The sequence below is a fragment of the Triturus cristatus genome, chromosome 12 (assembly GCF_964204655.1).
Source record: "Triturus cristatus chromosome 12, aTriCri1.1, whole genome shotgun sequence".
NCBI classification, from domain to species: Eukaryota; Metazoa; Chordata; class Amphibia; order Caudata; family Salamandridae; genus Triturus; species Triturus cristatus.
Genome location: NC_140595.1, coordinates 84379396 through 84395377, shown reverse-complemented (window position 1 = coordinate 84395377; position 15982 = coordinate 84379396). Strand labels below are relative to the sequence as shown.

Below are 15982 nucleotides of genomic sequence, written 5' to 3'. Positions count from 1 at the left end.
GGGGGAACAATAGAATCCCCATCACACCGACCTTTGTTTTTAGAACACCATACAAATGCCAATTACATTAAAATAAGTATGACATCTGTACTGGCATTTTAACTTCACATTTTTGTAAGGGCCCCCACTTAGCTTTAGAAGTGCATCCCTGTCTTCACGTGTATGCCCACCCTCTATCAAACCAAGTTTTTGGAGGGTGAGGACTGGTCAATGATGAAGCTTGACACCAGGTGGTGTGTGAGACCAGTCTTTCACTTTTGTGAGATGCCTAACACTATTACACTGTAGCACTTAGGTCATCACACTAGGAGCGGCTCATTTGTGGTAAACATTATAGTTTGGAGGCTGCCTCTCCTAGCACCCTGTGGCTCTAGTTCCCTTCATCAGGTCTCCCCTGAGGTTTTGTGGTTATACAGGATTTTCTAGGTTCCAACAAGAGACCTAGGGATTCTGGCAACTCACTGAAAGCAAAACGGCCTAGAGCATCTAGTACTAAAATTAGGATAAGATTAATATCTACAACGGCTTAGCCTTTTTTCCATGTGAAACCGTGCAGTTCAGATCATTAGCTCTGCTAGCATACCTTACGTAGAACACTATTGCTCTCGAAATCAGTTCCATCCCTTTGACTCAATAGACTCCAAGGCGAGCTTTGCCCCTCACAATATCCTCTAACCATGAGCCATGCATGTTCAACGAACATGATTCCCCGAACAGACTGAGCATTACAACTGCACTGCACTTTAGTTTTTTGCCAGTGGATTCCAAGTTACTTGTAATCTTTCACCAACCATTAATTACTAAACGTAATAATGGCTCTTGTATGTTAATACAAACCTGGTACTTACCACATTTTTGACACAAATGTACAACATATCACATATTTGATCTTATGCACCAATTCTCACTGTGGAACCCACAATACATGTTTCTGCTAAAAAGTACTTGCTAAAAATAAATACAAGGTGGGAGAAGGTAAAGAACAGTCGACTGAAAAGGTGACATGAGCTACCACTGTTGTACCACAGCTCAAAGCATCTGTCACTGCACCTAAATCTGGTATTGCTAGTAATTTATTGGACCCTAAACAGATCTTTGTCACTTCATCTCAATCTGTACTGCAGCAGTACCAATGGAACAGGGTAGGACACACACGACTCGACTAGCCCGCATGACCCAGAGTCCGTCTCTATCCCAGTACTGACACCCATAAAAGCACTCCCATGGCACCCTGCTGCAGACCCGCGGTTTCGCCTTGTGACATATTAGCACTCACGAAGCACCTCGAATGTTATGTTATGGGGGATTTGTAAAGCGCACGGCTACTCAGAAGAGTGTCCCGGCGCTAAAGAGGTACCCCTTGAGAAGAGAGATCCTGAAAGCTTCCATTCCTGCCCGGCATAAATTATTGATGGAACATCCAGGTCTTAAGTTAAGAATGCCACTTAATGAGCAGTGCCAACTTCATTACTCAGAAACGGGGTCTCATAAAACGTTAGCAGAGGCCCCCCATCTGTAGCCCCGCTGCCAGTCCAGCATTGGGTCTGTCCTGTTATGTGGTGTTGCTGGTCCACGGGCAATGCATACAGACTCCGTGAGCTCTACAGATTCACTCCGGCTGGCAGAGCTCCTATGGGTCACCTCATGATCAGGCTTTCGACAAATTCCTTTCATTCATCAGTTTACTTTCAGCATGAAATCCCTCTAGTATGCATATTCCTGAACACAAAATACATTTAGAAACATTTCAACCACCACAAGTGAAATAAAAAGTTGTAGAGCAAAGTGCATGATTTAAAATATTTTTTATTTTTGGCTCAGTGTTTATCAAAGTTATATTTTTATATTCAGTTAAAAAACAACAATTGTAAACACATTGAATACTGTGGCGATTGATTGTTATCTTCTCAGAAGACAAAAGTCTGTTCTCTTCACTGAAAACAAGCCCTGGGTTGAGGGCTACTGCAGAGGACGTTAACCAAACCGGGGTCATGTGTGGGGAGATTACTGTGCACTCATCTCTAGGTAGGATGCCTAAACGCAAGAATGCTCGTACCCACTGCCTTTATAAACTGGACTACTGTGTGATGAAGGGCTAATGCCCTTCACTGGAAGCCTCATGTGATCCACTAACCTTTACTAACTCAACTCATGGCAGAGAATATTTCATCTCTCCTCAGTGCACGCCTAGGTGGGTTACTCAACTTTGTAATGTACAGCTAACAGGATGGACTAAACTTCCCTCAGAAGTCAGATTCATGGCTGATGCACCAACTCTGCATGCTATGTCCAAACCGGAGGGGTTAACAACAAGTGCACATCAAACACAAGCATGACGGGTTGGAATTGACTCGCATGTGCAAACTTAAACCTGAGGTTTTAGCCCTGACTGCCACGTCCAGACCCAAACTTGATGGCTTCAGTCAAAACACAAGACTGATGGGTTAGCATCAACTCGCATGTGCAGACCCAAACCTGAGGTTTTAGCACGAGGTGCCATGTCCAGATCCAGACTTGATGGGTTTAGTATCGATAGCCGTGTCCAAACATATGCCGGATGGGTTAGCATCGACTGCCAAATCGAAATACAAGCCGTATGGGTCAGAACCAGCCGCGTGTCAAATACAAGGCTGATGGATTAGTATCGACTTTCATGTCCAAACAAAATGGATAGCACTGAATGTCATATCCAGAGCACAAGCCTGATCGGTTGGCATAGACTGCGGTGTCCAAACAAAACCTGATGGTTTGGCACCAAATGCCATTCCCACTCTAATGAACAGGGCTCCATTTCTTGTGAAAGGAAAATAGCTTAGTCAAGGAACATAGGTCAGAGCTGCAAAGTTCCCAAGAACTGTGCACTAGCACGGCTTAACGCAGCCAACCCTACATTCCTTATCAAACCCAAACTCTCATAGGTAAGTGTTCTCTGCCATGTTCAGATCCAAAGGTGGGCCACATGCCCTGCTTGTTTTGCCAGAATTCAAGTCACAAAGGCTAGCACCGTCTGCAATATCCAAATCCGGCCTTGGTGGGTTAACACCGATGGCCAATTCTGAAACTTGATGATAAAGTATCACCGCCCTTGTCCAAATGCAAGCAACCAAGGTTGAGACTACAATGTCCTAACGAATGGCTGGTGCACTAGTACGGCCTGTCATACCCAAACCCAAGTCTGATGGGCCTGTAGTGCCAGGGCAACGAGACACCCTGGTGCCAAGCTCCCTAAAGCGCCACGCAGTATACAAGACTATGGCGAGACCCACAAGGATAGCTGAAATTCTTATAGAATTTTTATCTCTCAAACCTTTTTAAGAGCCATGAACTAGGATAGGGTGACACTGGAAAGGAATGAAAAAATGACAGAGGCAGCTGCTTATCCAAGCCACCTAGAATGTGTAAAACGGTCTGTGTCAGTGACAGATCCTGAGACCAATAGAAACGTTGTTTGTCATGGAGAAGAACAAAAGAATGTGTGATGGATAAAATACTTTGCTGTCAATTGTTGGGCAAGGTGTGTGAATGATTGTGACTGTTGCCTGCCATACAGCGTGCAAGTAAAGGGTCACTTACTTTCAAGTGCTTTAAAAACATGCATGACTTTAGTGCCCTCAAAAAGCGAGTATGCGGTCGAGTACTTGTGCATGAAGTTGCTGGTGTGTGCCAGAAAGTGTATGTGGAAGCAGGTGTTGGTGAATAAATAAGTGAGAGGGTGAGTGCTTGTGCCTCTGTTTCTCAAAGTTACCAGGAGTGACCTAAACCTTTCTGGAAGATTCTTTATACGACTTTTCAAACTTGTGTTTCCTTCCCACTGAGCACTGCATCAGAGAACTTTCAGCAACAACAGTCTGCATTAGATTGTGGATCTTTGAACAGAAAGGAGTGTTAACCCAAACAAAGTACTCTGGAAACCACATGAATTTGACCACAAGCATAGACTTGTCTTGGGTTTTGCTCACACAATGAACAGTCCAAGATTCTTCTCTGTCGGTCTCGACGAGGCAGGGGATGGAACATCGCGAAAGTTGTTGGAGCCCAATGACACAGTTACTGTGTTCAGTTGGCATGGAGCATCTGGAATCTGCCCTTTATTTTATAGGGGAGTAAGAAGGGAAGAAAGGCAAAAAGGGCACATCAGGAAATGGAACAATAGGACAGTGAATACCAGGAGGTGAATGAACGCTCAACTGTCGCAATCGTGGTGTTGTGTTTTGCGGGGAATAAATGGGAAGGTGCACGGAGGTAGAAATCTCTCGACACATGATTGTGGTTTAAATTAATCTCTGCTCTGAACCACACCACCTCCATCAATGCGCTTCTTAGAACTCACCGATGAAATAGCATAGGTTGAAGGAAGCACACGCCCCACATGTGATCGGTGTCACCATTGAAGGCGAGATGGAGCCCTAATGCTGCTGCGACATTCTTGTTCACCTACTGTACACAAACATACAACACAATTCAATTGTACGTTCCCTCAAACTTCAGACTCTTCAAATGCAAAATGCTGAAACAAAAATTTATGTTAAGGCAGAATTCTTTTTTTCTGAATACAGGTTTCATCATCTAGGCTCAATCTTAATTCTTCAATGAGAAAGACGATGTTTGCTGTGACCAACATTTCAGACACAGCAGCGGTTCTTCCGATAAACCTTGCTCCCAAAATGTCCAGGATGCCAGTACTTTCCTCAACCAACCTGGTCATCCTCTTGCCCCACTCAAAAAGAGATATGCCAGTTTTCATTCTCTTTAATAGTAGTTTTCAGCATGCTGTATTTCCCCCCCAAACATTCTGGGCTTGGTGAAGGGCTGGTGCGATCACTTCAACGCCTTGCAGGGGAAGTGGAAACCTAGGCAGGACTCCCCAGGAGACGCCCAGCTTTTAATACGTGTCATCATGGAAGGACCTGAAAAGACAGGGCACAGGGTAAGTTGGGACCAGCATTCAGTGTGAACTTGCTTAATGCTACCTTTCACTAAATACAAAAGTGCCCTCCTTGCACAAATGAAAGACTGACTGCTAGAGTCACTAAGCTTGTATTCTGGAGTTCATAAACAGTTCCACACACACTCTTTGTATAACCTGGAACATGTTAAAGTCTACATATAACATGGCTGCACTGATTCAAAGTGCTGTGTATCTTTAATTATTAACAAAGGACAAGGTTCACCATTCACACACATTTGCACAAGGAGACCGCTGCACACACGCATGAGACAGACGTATTGCATAACTAAGGATCCGCCTTGTAGTACATGTCCTTCTCAGGAAGACGACTCAATTAGCCACCCGGGGCAGTGACGCGGATTCAATCCTAGTTTTTTTAAGCCGCTTATAAGGAAAGTGTGTGATTCTCTTTCAACAGGATGGTGCTGTATGTTAGCAAGTGCTTCCCTCCCTTCAGATCAGGCAGGGTAATGACCCCTGTGGCCTACAAATATATGACACACTCTCTGATGGACGCTGGTTCCAGCCCTAAGTTTTATGTGACAATCGAATGCATTCAGCGTGTTGTAGTGTTGGTTAGATTCCGCTGAACTAATTAAATTGCAATGGTCTATAGTTTGAAAGCCCAGGGCTAGAAAGTGCACACAATGACGAGGAACGAGGTGGCCACTGTGTTTTAGTCGTACATCTGACACCACTCGGATGGTGTGGTGGAGCACAAACACTTGTCAAGTTGGCTTCAGCAGACAGACGCCCCTTTATTGACATTCATTTAATGCCACGCTATCAGTTGAAGAGCCTAAAAGAACATTCTGTGTCAGAAATCCCCGTGGTAAAGAGGCCACTGAATTAACTCTGCCAACTAGCCCTTCTGCCTTCATACCATCAGCGTGTGTACATAACTGAGCACAGCAGTCTGCATCTGGTGGCCACTCTCGCTTCCAGATTGGAAGTGAGAAGGTTGTGGGAACACCGCTTGGATTCCCACCTAAACTGCATTGGCAGATGAGGAGGGAACTAGTTTCACACTGAATTGCGCCTTCACTCACAGGGGCGGCTGCTCAGTAGTGGCGGAGGAGTGTCGCCCCACTGCCCAAAGCCAGAAGATCATAAATAAAATTATAAAAACACAATAATATTTTATTTATTGCGGTCTGAGTCTCGGTATAGGGCGGGGCAAGGCATGGCAGGAAAGAGGAGTAGTGTGCACTTCTAAGTGCGCATGTCTGTTTGGCCGTCCGTTTCAGGCCGGTCAAACAGACATGCGCACTTATGTTTCTCCAACCCAGCAGTGTTGAACAGCCAGGTTGGAGAAAAGCCACAGGCTCCAAGGCACTGTGAGCAGGACGAGGTCACTCAGACCAATCCAGACGCTGCTCTCGTGCTATGAGCGCAGGGTCTAGATTGGGTGGGGAGCCTGGGCCCTGAAGCCTAAGCCCAGACAAGAGAAGCAGCGAGGCAGGCGGGAGCATTAGTCGGAGCGGCAGGCAAGTTTTCTTTTATTTTATAATATTACCCAACCCTCACCCCCGCCCTACCACCCTTGATAGGCGCCAGCCGCCAATGTTCACTTATCGAGTCAGCTGTTTGGCCAAATGCATGCATCATGGAAAGAGGAACATAAAGGAACTTACTTTCTATGTGGCAAGAGGTCCTCAACATCAAGGTCCGCTGGTTTACTGGCTCGTCTCACAAAGCATTGGTATGGGCAGCACTGGGCCGTACGGAGGTAAATATTCAATGGTCCAGTTGCATTCCTCAATTTCTTCATAGGACTTGGAATCCAGTCTCTATGAACATAATAAGGCCTTGAGACACTCGGGGAAGACTACGGTGGTTCATAAGTGGAAGCTTTGGGAGGTTGATATTCCGTCAATCTGTGCGTGTCAGCGTTGGGAACGTAGCCCTTGGTCGTTCCACTAAAGCGCACTTAGGTGTGAAATTAACTGGATAATCTCATCTTTGGCTTTGAAAATCCATAAGCAAGTATAATTCCATTTTAACTGAAAAATAATTAAAAAATAAAAAGACACAGCATCTACTTCGAGTTGCCAAAGATCAGAGGGCCCGACAAAGAGCTGTGCCAAAATTGGCTGCATTTGGGTTGAAGGTGGCACATTTTTGGGTTGAGGGAGCCTCAAACATTAGGCTTCTGCCATTTGTGTTTACCGCGGTGGGAGTCATGGGGCCATGGTTACAAGAGGCGAAGGGAAGGTTAGGTAAAGGCTTCATGTACCAGGGTGAAAGTTCTAAAACGTAGGCTTTCTGTACAACCTCCATCATCTAAAGTGCGACGTCTTCTACCCACAACAAAAAAATCACGATTCGCGCATATTTAAAAAAAAATAAAATAAAAAAAAAAAAGCAGCAGGCTTCTTCAGTTCCAAAGAAGAATAAGTGTTAGGCTGAAGCACAGAAGTAGATGAAGTCGTGCGTCTAGCGGTCGCTGCCTCACCGACCCACCAGCTGACCTTGTACCATCTGCAAAATTAAGAACAAACAGAAAGTAGAGTCACTTTGGGCAATCTAGAGGCAGGCAGCAGATTGAAGGTCTTATCCCAACCCTACTCATGAACCCCACTAGGGCGGTGGATCAGGGTAGAGGAAGCTGGTATAAGAAAAGTAATTTGGGCGAGGCAATAGTACTTAATACTGGCTATCATAACCAGAAATATGTCCTCAGAATTACCAGCATGGCATTTGGGAGCTGGCCTAACAACTTGAAAGTAAGTCTAAATCTAGAAAGTATTATCTTACTCGAGATTTATTTACAAGTAAATCATTTATTTCTGAAATAAAAGACATGCTGCAATTCCATGGGCTTAGAATAACTTCTACACACTTGGGATCAAAAGGGATCTGTGGGAGCCAGGGGGTACGGATCCCTAGAGGAATTGTTAATCACATGAGTACAAGCGGCTCAGTCGAAAGGACGAAAGACAAAGGGCGTCCTATGAAGATCTAAAAGGAGGGGGAGAGAATTCCTCAGGACAAGAACCCTCACTCACTGTTAGGTGACATGCTTCATCATTTGGGTTCCCTCCACACACCGAAGTGTGGGCTACGACTCCCCTCGGGGAGGAGCTGAGGTGTTTTATCTCCAAAGATGAGCGTAAAGATGTCATGAGTGAAGGGCAGAGTGCAAAAGGGTGTGAAGGGTGTGAATTAAAAATGTCTGTCTGGCCCAGACCGACATTTTTAATTCACACCCTTCACACCCTTTTGCACTCTGCCCTTCACTCACGACCTAACGGTGAGTGAGGGTTCTTGTCCTGAGGGATTCTCCCCCCCCCCCCTTTTAGATCTTCATAGGACGCCCTTTCTGTTATCTCTTTCGTCCTTTCGACTGAGCCTGAGCCGGTTGTACACTTGTGTGATTGACACTTAGAATAACTCTTGACATCAGTTTATAAAATCCTACTCTTCACTTTAGTACAAGCAATCAACTTTTCTTTCTCACACAAGAGATAGTTCTAAGAGGCAGGCACTTGGATTAGCTTCTCGCACATCAGACGAGTCACTGGGGCCTGCCACTGAAGTTAATCTACTGATTAGGAATATGGGACAGAGGCTCCCCCTTGCTACTGGTAATAGACTTTCTTCTTCAGGTTTTCATATCCAGGTTTAGGACGGAGCAATGATCCTATAGCCTTAGTCAGATTCGTTCCTATAGCCTTTGTCAGTTTAGTCGTATAGTAGTGCAGCCCCAGGCTCCAAACATAATTAAAAGGCCTTGCAGGGCATTAAGGGGTGCTCCTTTCTAGGAAACGTAAATAGAAAATGAGCGGCTTCTGCCTCTTATTATTCCTTTATTCCCTGTTTAAAAAAAAAAAAAATTGTTGCCACCCCAGAGACCCACATCTTTCAATTACGTTGAGGGAGCCCCAGGGCCACCGCTTAATCCCTGCAAGCGGCCCCAGAGGCCGTGCAGTAAACTGCAACCCATTATTATTTTGGTTTTTTTTTTTAAACTGGGGTTCCCCAGTGCCCACCCGGGGCCCACACAAAGCATTTTCTATGTTGGGTGCTGCAGGGAGAGCCTAAAGGACCCCGCAGCCCTATTTGCTCCACTACCATCACAGGTGTGGCAGAACCAGGCAGTGCTCCCACCTCGCGGGAGCAGGTCTCTTGCTCTGCAGAGCAGGGGCAATTCCAAGTTTTCCTGCCTGCGAAATCATTATTGGAGAAAGAAAAACTTACCTTTAAATGTAGTTTTCCAAAATCGATGTCTTTCATAGATTCATATGCAACCCACCCTCCTCCACAGCCATGTTACATTGTTCTTCAACATTTGTACTACGTAGCACAAGTATTAGAGAACACTATATAGGTCTGTTGACCCAGGTAGGGAATATTAAGAGTGTACTATGGGCTGATTTGCTGAACTTCGGATCTTTTTAAAATGAGTGACTATGTAAATGATGTATCCCTATGTTTACCATCGCACTGCTATCTATGTTCAACGTGGGAGTCCCAGCTCGACGACCGGAGTGATTCAAGCATGTGAATCTATGAAAGATACCAATACTGTAGAACTACAGTTACATATATAACTTGTTCTTTCTTTGCAAGAAAATAACCTCCTGCATTGAGGATATTCCTGAAAATTATCAGTTCCCAGTGACCTTTAACAGATCATTAGTAATAATGGACTCAGTGCTTCAGAATGGCTCGACGGGAAGTACTACACAGTACTCTGTCAAAACAAGGGTCAATTAACTTCTTACCTGTACGTTTGCAATCGCGACCTCATCCAATAATATCCAAAACCTAAACTTTTAGGCTACTCTAGATATTAAATATTATATTTATGCAAAACAACTGTGTGCAAAAGCTACAACAATTAGAGAAAATATTGAGAAAGCTAATTGAGCAACCTTTAGCACGTGTCCTTTCAACCATTCGTGTAAACCAGTTTTTTAAAATATAGTAGTCATGTAAAGTTAATCACGAAGTTCTGGAGAACTATTTATAGTCTTAATGACATTTCAACTAATCTAGCAATCGAAAGTCGCAATTATATATGAACTAGGAATGGTCACCGAAATAACCCAGGGATTATCTGTAGCAGCGGTGATGGACTGGTTTTATTTTTGAAGGGTGGATTTATTGTCAAATTTTGTTTAATGCTTAAACAATTGATTACTATGACTTGGACTGTAAATGTCATTATTTCATAGTATGTATTTTATTGTTAGTTTAAAGGGCATATTGCGGTTACTTTGTTTTTCTTTTTTTCTCTCGCTTCTTTGTCTATTTTTTTTTTTTTTTAGTATCTATCACAGATATTAAATAAATGGTATTACTTTGTGCGACCAAAGTAATACAAAGTATATATTACAGTTGTATCTGGAACTAAGTTGCTTAGAGTGTCCCGATGCAACGTTGTTGGCTTTAATTAAAATCCATAAAATACCCACACATTTCTCATAAGTGATGGATCACACTCATTTTCAATTCCTAGAGTACCTCAGTTACATACTTCACAATGGCCTACACTTCACATTGACACCACACTCCAATATAACTCTCCTGTATGCCTCACTCTGCCCTCAAAGTCTCTGCTGTATCTCACTGATAGATAAACCTCAATGCACTATACGCTCTCTCTCGGATCTGCGCTTGCTGGCGCGGAAAAAGAAAGAACTGACGTCAGCGCGCGTGGGCGCATCTAAGTAGCTCCGACGACGCCATCTCGGCGGTTACGATGCCAGCGACGTACGTGGAGCAGCACGACGATGCCTACCGACGCGCAGGGGTACTGCTGACGAAAACTTTACGGATCCAGTCTGACGCCTGGGGATATTCTAAGGTAAGGAATCTATCACTAACGTGTCTCTTTCAGAGGTCACTATTATAGATCCCACTCTACCAAATACTGCACGAATAAACTTCACTACAGAATAACCCGCTTCCCTGTAAACCACAAATCTGCCACACCATTCCCTGTAGGATCCTAGAGCTCTGCCTCACATCAATATTACTTTCTGCCTTACAAAGTTGGTTAGGTCTACAAGAAGTGTTTTATAATTGAACTAGAGCACACGCATCTCTATTCTAGACCTCAATGATGTACTTTTTTGTGTATTTTACACTGAGTTACCTCACTTTGTCCTATACCTCACTCGCATACTGTAATTAGACCAACACCTTACTAGCATACCTTACTCTGCTTGATCAGGTATTAAAAAATGTAATTTTTTAGTAAGCTCACAAATGTACCTGACTATAATTCCTAGATAGACATCACCTCAGCCCACTGCCCTTTCTCAGCCTCAGTCTGGCAGCCCCCGCCCTGCCTCCATTGATCACTCAATTGCAAGTTTTAAGCAGCAAACACTTACCCTTGGACCTTCCTCCCTCTTCTCTTCCTCCGCCTCCTCCTCTTCCACGAGGCTGAGATTTGGGAATTTGGTCATCAGGCTTTGCTGTTTAAAGAAGCAGAAAAAGTCAGTTTTCTAGAAGATACAAACAAGTAGGCTTGTTCTTGGGGGCGGTTCAAAGTCAAGTGGGCTTGGAGTATAGTTGAGTAACTTGAGAAGGAACCCTCAAGAATGCAATAATGTACTGCTCCTCAAATGGGACCAATCCGAAGAAAATCATAAAAAGGCACACCCACTTGTGAGGCGCTTATATTTTGACAGAATATACATTCTTTGCACACTGCCAGCCTCCAGGCCTTTCCAACAGAAGTTACTCTTTTCACTGTCACTTAAATCTGATCACCCAACAAAGAGAGGTGCTGAGGGTGGAGGGGATCTAGCAAACAAACATCAACATAACTGATAAAGGGAGTCTTTTCTGAAACCTAAAACGACAGGATTTTACCCCTTAACTGCTTAGCCCCCCCCCCCCCCACCCAGCCCCTGCCAATCCCAAGCCCAGTGCTAATAAATCATTTTTGGGCTACTTGAGGTACTTTGCGCTTAGGCCTCCATAATTTTTTTCCACGTAATATATCCATGCCAAATTGGCATCCTTTCTGTCAAACATCCCGGGGACTCTAAAGGTACCGAGAGTGTGCAAAAAAAGGGTCTATTTTTTCCTAAAAACGGCATCAACAAAAGGTTTGCTGTGCTAAACTCACCAGCTACCCAGGTTTCAGGAACATGCAGAGCAGAATCAAAACAACAATTCTTTCCAGTTTCGGCATTTACCAAAGAGGTAGCCCAATCTCCTATTTTGGGCCCGATTCTGAAGCGGGTGGGAAAAGCTTCCAGACTGAATCGGTTGGAAAATAGTTTCCGACCCACTCGGATCGGGAGAGTCCGACCAGCGGAGTACAATGCATCCGGATGCTTCCAGATACGATTTGGTTGGACTCCCATTGACTTCAATGGGAGCATATGTTCCTAACCGCATCATAATTGGGCCCTGGGTTGGGAAAACACGTTCCCAATCCGATTTGGAAGGAGCAAATGCCATTAGGAGGCCTTCCTAACCGCATCAGAATCAGGCTCTAGGTGGGAATGCTTTCCTACCCGCATCAGAATCAGGCCCTTTGTGTACTTTCAATCTAATTCCAGTTTGTGGTGGAAACCAGTATGAATCCCGTGGGTGATCCAGGAAAGCAATAGATTTCTGAAATGTAGACAACATTCTGAATTCAGCACGGGTTCATGTGTGTAGATCCCTCAAGGTTTCCCAAAGAAAAATACTGGTGAAATAAAGAAAAATTGAAAAATCGGTAGGACGCCAATTTGTGACGTTTTTCCTGTAACTTTTCATCATGATGGCTAATTTACAAAAGCAATATACCATTATGTCTACTATACCCTTCTGGTTACAGAGATATATAGTGTTTGTAGGTTATCCAAGAAGAAGAAATACCCAGAGCCAACAACTGAGCTACACCTTACAATGGTTTCTCATTGTGTACCTAGTATAGACCAATTCATATTATGAAATATGTACAGTGATATATGGGTATCAATGAAACCTATGTATTGCTGAAATGGGCAGCAGATAAGGAGTTTAGGAGAAGTGGTTATTTGTACATCTCTGAATTTATGGGTACTCATACTAGCATATGATTCAGCGGGCATATTTTAAAATCTCTTTTTTCTTAAACACTGGCTTGCATTTAGAAGGCTCAAACACAGCAAACTCCAGTTGGTAATAAATGTTCTACTATTCTATGTTCCCACAACCTCAGTTGTGTGGGTGTAGGCCTAGTTCCTGCAACAGGAAATGGCCTAATATGCAACAGGGATACATCACAATTTTCCACTGAAAACTGATCCTTTTTTGTAATGTCAATAGTTGTGGGTTTTAGGTCCCAGTTTGGCCAACACCTAGGGAAACCTAACTAACAGGTACATTTTTGAAAATTAGACACCTAAAGGAATCTGAGGTGAGATGACTTGTGTGGCTCTGACAAGGTCAATTTACACAGAAGCCCTGGCAAACCTCAAACTGTGGCTAAAATCACACATTTCCTAACATTTCTGTGAGGGAAACTTACAGAATCAGTAAGAATTCACAAAATTCCTACCACCCGGCGAAACCCACTTGTCCGATAAAAACGTTGATTCCCTTTTGTGGCTGGACCTAGTGCTTGCAATAGGAATGGATCATACCAAATTCAATGGGAGTCCCCTGTTAGGGCTCCCAATGACTGTAGTTTGATCCGTTCTTGTTGCAGGCACTAGGCCCAGCCACACAAGTGGGGGTAGTGTTATCGGGAGAAATGAGGGAAACACTGGGTGGTAGAAATGTGCTGGATCTCTGTGGATTCTGAAGTTTCCATCACGGAAATGTAAGGCAAATGCGAGCTTTTAGGCAAAGTTTGAGGTTTGCAGGGCATTGTGGGTAAGATGATGCTGGGGCATGCATGCACGGCATACCACCCTGGACTCCCAACGATGTCTAGTTTTGCCTGGTAGGGAAGGATAATGGGGCCCCCAGGGTAGGTGGGGGCAGGCCCATGACCCCCCCCCCCCACCCAAAAAAAATAGCAAACTAGAAAACCCTGGCGTCTAGTGGGCTTTCTGCCCTCTGGGGAGAGGTGGGGCGGGGGGAGGGCAGATTGAGGTGAACATCCCCATCCACCCCGCGGGGAGTGCAGAAAGACCAATGTGGTCCCTGGTGGATGGGAGCACAGGCCAATGCCAGGGGAGGCCGGTTCCATCCCAAAACATGTGCTCTAAAAAAATTCCCCTTTCCAGTGACACCTCCCCTACCTCAATCAGTGCTCGGGGGGGGGGGGGGGGCTGAAATGTACTCTGAGCACTGAAAACGAGCTCATTTTACTTTCACTTTAGGGCACACTGATCTTCATTACCAAAACAAATCCCTCCGCCGCAAAGCACTAGAGGGTCCTTTATAGCCCTTCCCAGTGTCCCACTGGCTGATGCCCGCACTCAAGGAGTTACAGACTTCAGGCTGTGACAATCAGAGAAGATTATTTTCACTGCGGGTAACATTACATTTTTTACTGCTGAAAATATGGAGAATTTCTCTTGATACACGGTTCTTGCAAAATGGAACAGCTTTCTGCATCAGATGCAGAAGAAAAAGTGGATAAGCAGGCTTTACAATGCGATACCAACACAGATGCAGGGAGACATGGGATGACCTCTGATTTTATGCTACCTGTGTGAAAATCTTTTACTGCGCAATGTACTCGTGTCCCGAATCCTACCCATTCTCAAGCTTTGGATATGCCCGTCACCTACTCTCAAGATAGAAAAGCACTTCCACGGCTGTCTTAATAAAGAGATTTATGTGCCGGTACCGTGTATGGCTGTGGCACACCCCAGCCCCTGTTCGTCTGGTCACCCCTGCCATTTCCTACCACTTAAAACATGCACTGACCTATAAAAACAAGCATTGGCATAGCCAATAGGTCTCGCCTTTGGGACCTTATAAGTGTTTAGTTATCCAGCACAATATCCTTGGTGCAACAACATCAACTGTTGCATGGCTAAACACTTATAAGGCGAGACCTATTGGCTGTGCCAATGCTTGTTGACATATGGTGGCACCTATGGCATATGGGGAGCATCCACAGGAAATGCTGAACTGGCGTATTGTATGTAATTTATGTCATAAGGGCAGCACCAGTGGCCTGTTGCACAGCTCATAAGACTAAATGCTGGCCCTGGTATTCTGATGCTAATGCTTGACATATAGGGACACTAGCCGTGGACTACTGGTGGTAATTCCTGACATATGGGGTGGAACCCATGGCAACTTTTTTTTAATTGGCTCAGCTCCTGGGGTGGGCCCAGCTTTCTTGCCACATCATAAATGTCCTGGAATATTTCATAAGTCACCTTTCAGGGCCTATGGCTTCTTAGCAAGTTTATGTGAACAATTTGCTTAAAAGTAGGACTATTTACCCCAATTTGTTGTCAGAATTCTTGGTGGTAGAAACGCCTCCTCCCAGAGACCTCGAGAAGAAGAATGGGGTGCTTACTGGGACGTCAGGCCCACTACTTTGAAAGCTCACTAGTGAGCAGACGTGACAAGGAGCAGAGCTCAGTGTGAGCGCGGAGGGGGCAGTAGCAGAGCTTCGGCAATAAAATGTGCACCATTTTCTAATCTAAAAAGTGTTAACATTGCATACATTTTACAAGTGGGTAATTCAAAAGTGGGTCATGTGACCCAGGCCCCCATCATAATTTGGTGAACCTGGCTAACACAGTGCTTGGTTGATAAAACCGCTCTTGCTGGCATACCTTTCTGCCTGCACAGTGCCTGGCTGGTGAACCTCTGCCTCAGTGTGCTACTGCTCCTAGCACAAGTACCTGGTGCACACTTTTGCCTAGCTCCTCTCTCGCATTGTGCCTGGCTGGTGAACCTCAGCCTCAGTGTGCCTCAGCTCCCAGCACAAGTGCCTGGTGCACACTTTGGCCTAGCTCCTATCTCGCATTGTGCCTGGCTGGTGAACCTCTGCCTCAGTGTGCAACTGCTCCCAGCACAAGTACCTGGTGCACACTTTTGCCTAGCTCCTCTCTCGCATTGTGCCTGGCTGGTGAACCTCAGCCTCAGTGTGCCTCAGCTCCCAGCACAAGTGTCTGGTGCACACTT

General features: G+C 44.9%; 1 protein-coding gene and 1 long non-coding RNA gene across 2 annotated transcripts in view; one reads left to right on the top strand and one right to left on the bottom strand.

Annotated features, from left to right (window-relative positions):
- Positions 1-15982, top strand: part of LOC146772654 (uncharacterized) — a 249458-nt gene that overhangs the window by 199668 nt on the left and 33808 nt on the right. The window lies entirely within an intron of this gene.
- EFNA4 (ephrin A4) overlaps positions 1789-15982 on the bottom strand; it is a 202896-nt gene continuing 188702 nt past the window's right edge. Inside the window, exons 4-6 of the mRNA XM_085636812.1 lie at positions 11293-11376; positions 6583-7429; positions 1789-4907 (exon numbers count right to left, since the gene is read on the bottom strand). Coding sequence (XP_085492938.1) covers positions 7326-7429; positions 11293-11376 — 188 coding nt within the window. The 3' untranslated portion in view covers positions 1789-4907; positions 6583-7325. The remainder of the gene's footprint in view (positions 4908-6582; positions 7430-11292; positions 11377-15982) is intronic.